Consider the following 7,611-nt stretch of genomic DNA (forward strand, 5'->3'; position numbering starts at 1 on the left):
TCACACCATAATCGGGAGGAAGTGGGTGGCCGTATTCTTCCTGCGCGTTTTCTTCCCCCTCAGCGGCTTCCCGTGGACGTTCAGGCCCATGAACATCTGCCGCTTCTTGTTCCTCCACTCGGCCGACGCATACGTGTTGTAGCCGTTCTCCTCGATCCGCTCCTTCAGGGTGCAGTCGACGCCGAACTCCCTCTGGAAGCAGAAAAGGTTTAGAGTTATAACCCCCTGTCCTGTCACTTTAAGGCCAAGCACAGGTCATTTGATTGTGCAAATCTATTTTGGTTGCTCGTGGTAGCTCGCTTGTTCCCTAAACTTTCATCTACATCGCATGTTCGGAGCTGACCCGGCAGCCCGAGGAGTAAAGATAAGGCCTCCTTTGATAAGGACAGGAGAGTCCATCTCTCTCTCTCTCTCTCTCTCTCTCTCTCTCTCTCTCTCTCTCTCTCACTCTCTCTCGCGTCCAGATTGACCCCTTGACCCGGATACTAACCGCTCCGTACAGCTCTCCCTTCCTGCTGATGGCCAGATAGTAGTTGCTGTTCAGCCCTTTGATGGCCACCACTCCCACGTCCACCGATGTGATTTCCAGAATACCTAGGGAGTCAGCAGAAGGACAAGTCACATCAACACGTGTCGACATCCAGACTGAGCTGGCGTGTCATTTTGAACAAGTTTGAGCTGAACTGACTGAGACACAGAGACAAATAGAAAACAGAGGAAGGGCAGAAGGTGAGAAAACGTTTTTTTGCCCCGACTTGTCGATGCTAAGATTATAGAAGAATCATCACCCTGTGACAAATCCATTACGTTTTTTTTACAAACATAGGTGAGGGTAACAAATGTATACAGGCAACATATTGCATGCTCATTATGGGAATTCGGCGCAGGCCACTTAGTTTGAGAATTAATAGGTGGATTCCGCAGAGATTTTCAGGTTGTTTGTGCCCCGTTCGGTTTTTAGCCCCTCCAAGTCCCTATGCGAGCGATCCGGGCTCCTCGCACAGGCTATTCGAGGGGCTAATTTATACCCCAGTTAACGAGGGCATCCTTGGGCCGCAGACAGCTGTGGTTGTTTGTGTGGTCTCCCTATCAGAGGTCAGAGAGATATAACTTCCTAATGTGTCCTTTGACCACAGAACCCACTTGTCTAGTCCTGTGTGTGTGTGTGTGTGTGTGTGTGTGTGTGTAGTTAACCTCCCTGTTCCCATGGCATGTTTGATTTCATGCCCCTCCCTCCCCGACTTCCTCTCCCCCACTTCCGTCGTTATTTCATCCTGATAAGCACACATGTGCACACACACACACGCATTTAGACACGCACACACTTCAGCGTGGGGTGTGAAGTCCAGAGAGTCGATGACATCCTTTGATCAGATCAGCCCCCCCCCTCTGTCTGATGACTGTTTGTGTGGCGGGGCCCGCTTTGCTGTCAGACCCACTCTCCGGTGGCACCAGGGGGGGGACTCTGAGGCCGCACAGCCTGGTACGTGAGTGGACAGCGGTGGGCGTGCAGGTGTGCTCCCCGTTGAGGAACAACCCCCCACCCCTTCACCCCCACCTCTCTTAAAGACACAGCAGCAGGGGTCTCGACCGTATCAGTTTCCCAGTTCAAACGGTGGCACCTCGGGGCGGCGAGGAGGTCTGAAGCGTCCAAAGATGGGCGCAGGTTTTTTCGGGGGACTGTGACACGACGGCCATTGAAGATCTGAGAGGGCTGGCGGTTTCTTTTATGGGATCGGGTGTCGGTGTACGGAGTGCGGATGTAAGACAATCCACGGCGGTCCTCTGGCTGCTCTGTAAACATGGGAGGGATGAAAGGCGGGAGAACAGAGGAAGGACAGAGGAGCCATGACAGTGAGACCGGGGGTGGGGCGAGGATTAGTAAGGCTGTAATGATCACTGATCAAAGTCAGCCACCGGAGGCAGGGGCGAGACGGGGGTCGTATGTACACACACACAAACATACACGCACAGAGCTGATATTGTGGCAGGTAAGCGTGCACGCAAACTCAACCTGGCTGCGAAACTATAAAAAATATCCATTCACCGCTCTTCGCTGAACGCTCCACAGGTGGAGGGCAGTGAGCTCACGACTGGCAGTATATGGGAAAGGGCTATATGCCCCCCCCCATTTTACAACATTATAGGCCTCAAATGTGACGACCATGCTTTGTGCGGGGGTAAATTTGTAGCTGCAAGAGTTTTTTCTTTTTGCACGCTGGTTGCTTTGTTTTGCGCATCCTGTTTGATACGCTCTGCTTGGAGTTACCACAGCAAATGGTGCGCCGGTTGTGTGTAATGGAGGTGCTCAACGCCAGTGAGAATTAAAGGTGTTTTTTTCCCCCTAATAGTGGGATGCCAAAAAAACATGTGCTTTGCAGCTTTTATTGTTTCTCACCCTACTTTGGCTCCTTCAAAACAAAAATGTTCAAGAGCTGCACAAAATACACATTTTGACAGATAAATAAGGATGTACATTTTTCAATGGGTTGCCATTCCCCATGCAGAAAAAAAACGGAGTGGTGTAAGTCAGGATAGTAATAACACTCGATAAGGGACCACACTGAGTGTATTTACACAGACGCAGGATTTACATCCACCCTCTCTTACCTCCCCTCCTCAGAGGGGAAGCTATACATCTCTTTTCCTCAAACCTCCATAAAAGCACCATCTGTTGTTGTTTTTTGTGATGTTGTTGCTCCCACTCAAAAGGCCACTGCTTTGATTAAAGAAGATGAACTTTGAACACAAAGAAACACACTTACACACACATTCACATATATACATTAATGTCCAGAAGCATCTTGCACATACGGCCCGGCCTTCTGCAGCACAGAAAACACAACCCCGGTTTCCCCAACACACACACACACACACACACACACACACACACACACACACACACACACACATATCCACACACACACAATGTTGCCAAGGGCTCGCCCTCTCACACCATCACAGCTGCGGTTTAACCACCCGAACCCCTTTTTTTACCGTCAATCCTTTGCCTTAGGTAGCAATATTGCACCCTGAGCTGCAAAGTTCACGCAGATATAGCTACTTCGCTGACATTAACACAACCTCCCTCCCCTTCCTCCCCCGCCTCTCTGTAACCTCAGCACAGGCTCCCACCGGCTTGGAAAGCCATGTGGGACAGTTTTGCACTGGCATCCCCATAAAATCTGTGGGAGGCATGGATGCTGGCTCTTTAACAGACAGTGAGCCCAGGGTCCTCGCAGGGGCCACAGACAGCACCCAAAAAGAAAACCCTCCACGTCCCACACACCTCTTAGACACAACATGGGGAATATATGCTTTTTTTTTTCTTTTTTTAATGTGTCTTTTCCTTTCAACTTCTGGCTTTAGGAAAAGGCGAGTCGCCCCCCACTCATCGCACAAAAAAAAAACTTGATATTTTCTCACTTCAATGGACCATCGAAGGTTCTACAAAGGACGTCAGCCCTGGGATCATGTCCAGCCCCAGGGGGCCAGAGCAAAGACCGAAGCTGCCGTTGTGTAGTATCCTTTACCGTGAGAACCTGATACGGGGGGCACATAATCCACACACAGTGTCCTCAGACCCCCCCTCGGGACACGGCTTTTTGATGGCACCAACCATTGATACTGAAGACGCGCGGGCTTTGATGTGGCCACAATGATGCTCAGCCGGTGTCATTCATGAACTTGTGCCTCCAGAGAGAGTCCCCTATGTGCGCTCTTTTTCCCACTCCCTCCCCCAACGCTCAGTCGGCAGTGACTCAAAAAAAAAGGGCAACACGCTCTTAAAAATGAGATGTTTCAGGAGGTCAAACAAAGAAGACAGAAGGGGTAAATCGTCTCCCACACGTAGATAAAGTTTAGGGCGAATTCACACACCACTAATACGACAAACCGAGTCAGACTTCCTTGTTTCGCAACTTACAAGAAACTACGCAGAGAAAAATAATGGTTCTTAACTGGTTCTTTAAAATGCTGTGTGGTTCCACGAAGAACCATCACCAACTAAAGAACCGTTTTATCTATTGGATTGTTCTACACGTTTGTCATGTGGTTCTTTTAGATATTAAATGGTTCTTAATTCATGTTTGAGTTATTGTTGGATGGTGGGGGATGGTATAAATTAGCAGAACATTTTTTTAAAAGGTTCTTTGAGTTATTCAAAGAACCATTTTTTTGATGGCTCCTTGAGGCAACCTTTCCGGTTCTTTGAAGTTCTCTTTAAAGTTTCTTAAACGTTTTTTTGAAAGAACCTTTTAAGAAAACAGTTCTTTAAAGAACCTCGGTCTGAAATGTTCTTTGTGGAACCAGAAATGGGTCTTCTATTGCATCACTCTAAAGAATCATTTTCGGTTCCAGATGGCACCTTTATCTTTCTGTGTACCTCTGCTACCAGCGTATGGGCGGCAGTAAAGACATCGAGATGTCATACGCTCAGTAAATAAAGTCGCCTCTGTCGTGACCTTGTCAAAACAAACATATCCTCCTGACATTCTGCCATTTCCCCCCTAAAAGTCACTTTGATTGAACGTGTGGTTTTAGCTCTCCCAAGAGGAACATTAAAGGGTTCCGTATACACTGACTGGGGGGATGGGGGGGGGGAAGAAGCTGTGAGAGATGTATATATATATATGTATATATATATATGTGTGTGTGTGTGTGTGTGCGTGTGCGTGTGTGTGTGTGTCGGAAATAAGCAAGCACATGTGTGTGCCATGTATGTGATCACACACCCGCTGGAGCATGTGAGTGCCCGCTGGCTGATATAGCACACACACGTAGGTCGGTTGGGAAATGGGAGAGACACAGAGAAAGAGAGAGAGAGAGAGAGAGACAGAAAGAGTCTAAAAGCATCAATGAGACTGAGCATATCCTTCATCCCCCACCTCCAAGCCCTGTTTTCTATGTGGTTATCAGTGCTGTTTACCCAGGGCTGTGAAGACTGCCTGATAATGGCCGGGTTATCTGCCCCTGCTCCTTTTTTTAAGCCATCTGAGAGCTACCATCATTGTGTGTGAGTGTTTGGATAGGAGAGATATCGGCAGGATGTCTGCTTTAAAACAAAAACCCCCAAAAAAGACGACTCTAATCGGGGATTGCTTCATCCGAGCTGTACCAGGCTGGTGGTCTTTAAAAATTAACAGAGCTATGTTTTTTTTTAATTGAAATTAAATGTTTGCGTCAAGTTTTGTGTTTGTGTATCCAATTGATGTATTTGTGTTGGTGTTTTTTTCTTTTTTTTCAAAGAATGAACATTAAAAATAACTGAACATTTGACAGACACCTGACATGAAGCGATCAACAGGTGCTTTTTTTCATAAGTGTAACACACCAAGGCCTTGAAATGCTGTCTTGAAAGGTAAGAACTGATGTTTTAAAGCTCAGATGAGCCTTGGTTCATGTCACATCTAACTTAAGCTACAGCAGAGATCATCGATGAGGTCTCACTCCTTTTCTTTCGTCTATTTTTGTATATTCATCCACACCGTTAGAGCTACTTACTGAGGGGGTCATCCTTGCTCTTGGTTCCGTTGACCTTTCCGTTCCTGTCGATCCTCAGGAAAAACTTCTGGAAGGAGAACAGCTTCCTCCTCCTCATGTCCCCTTGGAGGTGATTGTAGCTGCGCACGTGCCTACCCTGTGGCCCCCCGGTCCGACCCAGGGGACCCCCGGTGGCCCTGGGCCTGGAGACGAACTCGGCCTCAGAAATGTTCAGTGGAACCCTGAGAGTCCGTGGGCCGGCGAGCCTCAGTCTGTCTCTGCGGAGCTGGTGGCATGCCGCGCCAGGCGGTGAGAAGGACAAAAACAGCAGCGCAACCAGGAGAGGCAGAAACGGGGGGGAGAGCAGCGTTGAAGATGACCTCAGTCTGGAGCTGGTCCAGTGACCAGAACGAGCCCCTAGCCCGACCCCGGAGCAGGACGAGGCAGAGGCGGCCTTACTCCCTCCAGCAGCCCATCTGATCATGGTAGTGTGCTGTGTGGAGGACTAGAGGCAGCCTCGGAGCCTGGGACATGCTGCTGGGGGCGAGGTGAGGCTTGGAGGGCAGGCAGGGGAGCCCTCCACGGTCCAGACCGGGCGAGATGATCCCCCTGCAGAGTCCGGATTACTTAGCACCTGGATGGAATCCTTAGACGTCTCTATGTTAGATTGTATACTACACTGTTAACAAGTCACCGTGTTTCCAGCTGATATTCCACTGAGTTCTCTTCTCCACTGTTCAAGGTTAAAGTCTTGAAGGTTTTGGACAAATCTGTCTAAATGAACAAAGATTACATTAAAAAAAAAAAAAAACAATACACTGATTACTGTTTGTGTGTATGCCAGTAACAAACCTGCTTCTCCACCTCCCTTCGTTGTCTAATTCGTTCCAAATTGTTGAGGCTGTTCTTGGCTGCTCCAGTGTGAACTTTGTATTTCCAGGCAGAACAAAAAAAAAGGAAAAAATATTCATATAAAGTTCGCTGACCATACAGGTAGAGAGTTTGCCAAGTGTAAAACTCCTTAGTTCCAGTGGAATCCCCCCCAAAAAATAAGCTGCACCACACAATCTACCTGTGCTGTGCTCCACGTGTGCAGGAAAGCAGTTTTCAGATTTCACTCTGAGGAGGAAAAACAGGGATCGAGACTTAGAGAGCGACGCTGGTCAATCCAGGCCCACGTCAAATAATCCATCTGTCCACTTCTGTTGCACCGCTGCTCTCTCCTCATCTCCCTTTCTCCCTCTCTCTCTCTCTCTGTCTACCCCCAAATGACTCCACCTTCATGCAGCATCGAGGTAACGGTCCTGGGAGGTCTCTCTCTTTCTCTCTCTCTTGTCTCAGGGGTGGGTGGGTGGGGGTGGTTGAGTCAGAGTTCTTTGCCTCCTGTTCGTCAGCCCCTCTCACATAAGGACTCCCGGTGCGATCTCCTCACCTGAAGGCCGATCACAGAGAAATGACTGGTGTGTCGCGTTGTGTGCGGCTGTGCATACTCTGTTAGTTATTTGATCCCTCCCTCCTTTACTCAACTTCCCCCCTCTCTCACATATGGGAGCAAGTACTGCTCTGCATGTGTGTGTGTGTGTGTGTGTGTGTGCTCATGCCATACAAGCAGATCTTAACTTATGAGAGTGGGTGAGAGGTGATAGCAGGGTTTATCTGAGTAGATGCAGCAGGGCAGGAAGAAGACGGTCTGGTAGTGTCGGATCAGTTCCTGCAGCTACGCTGATTGCTGCATTGATTAATCAAAGAGTGCTTTTGTTTTTTAACTGTGTACGGTTGCAAAGAAAAGTAATTGTTGTGTTCTTTTTTGTTGTTGTCATCCAGTAGGCCTACGTACACGTGCCGGGTCTGGTATAAAAAATTGAAATGGACCCACTTATTCCTCATTAGGGATAATCCTGACAAGTGTCCGTCCTCCTCGATCCCTTCAGATAAAAAGCATATTAAGTTACTGTTTGCCGGTTCCAGTCTGGAAGCCGGGCTTATCGCCGCCATCTTCTCCCCTCTCTCTTCCCCTCAAGGCACTTTATCGTGGCGCGTTATCTGGTCCCTGCAGCGCCGTAATGCAATGAAGCTCTCTCGTTTCACTCGGGAAGGATTCTGCCTTCCTCAGGGGAGTCAGGTGTCCCT

The 7,611-nt window shown here is 48.6% G+C and overlaps 1 protein-coding gene across 1 annotated transcript; it reads right to left on the bottom strand.

Moving 5' to 3' along the window:
• fgf10b (fibroblast growth factor 10b) lies at window positions 1-7,097 on the bottom strand. Its single transcript, XM_076099684.1, has 3 exons — window positions 5,503-7,097; window positions 491-594; window positions 1-192 (listed from the first exon to the last, which is right to left on the bottom strand). Exons 1-3 carry the CDS (start codon window positions 5,963-5,965, stop codon window positions 1-3), a joined length of 759 nt encoding a protein of 252 aa, XP_075955799.1. The 5' UTR covers window positions 5,966-7,097.
• Between the last annotated feature and the right edge of the window lie 514 nt (window positions 7,098-7,611).

Source organism: Anarhichas minor, unplaced genomic scaffold, assembly GCF_050575085.1.
Source record: "Anarhichas minor isolate MPS153535 unplaced genomic scaffold, ASM5057508v1 ptg000025l, whole genome shotgun sequence".
NCBI lineage: Eukaryota > Metazoa > Chordata > Actinopteri > Perciformes > Anarhichadidae > Anarhichas > Anarhichas minor.

What these genes read in the sequence shown, in the direction of transcription:
- fgf10b (XM_076099684.1), bottom strand. Translation starts at nt 5,965, where the DNA reads ATGATCAGATGGGCTGCTGGAGGGAGTAAGGCCGCCTCTGCCTCGTCC. An exon ending in GAGCAAGGATGACCCCCTCA is followed by an intron (nt 595 to 5,502) that starts GTAAGTAGCTCT and finishes CTGACTCCCTAG; the next exon opens with GTATTCTGGAAATCACATCG. An exon ending in AGGGAGAGCTGTACGGAGCG is followed by an intron (nt 193 to 490) that starts GTTAGTATCCGG and finishes TTCTGCTTCCAG; the next exon opens with AGGGAGTTCGGCGTCGACTG.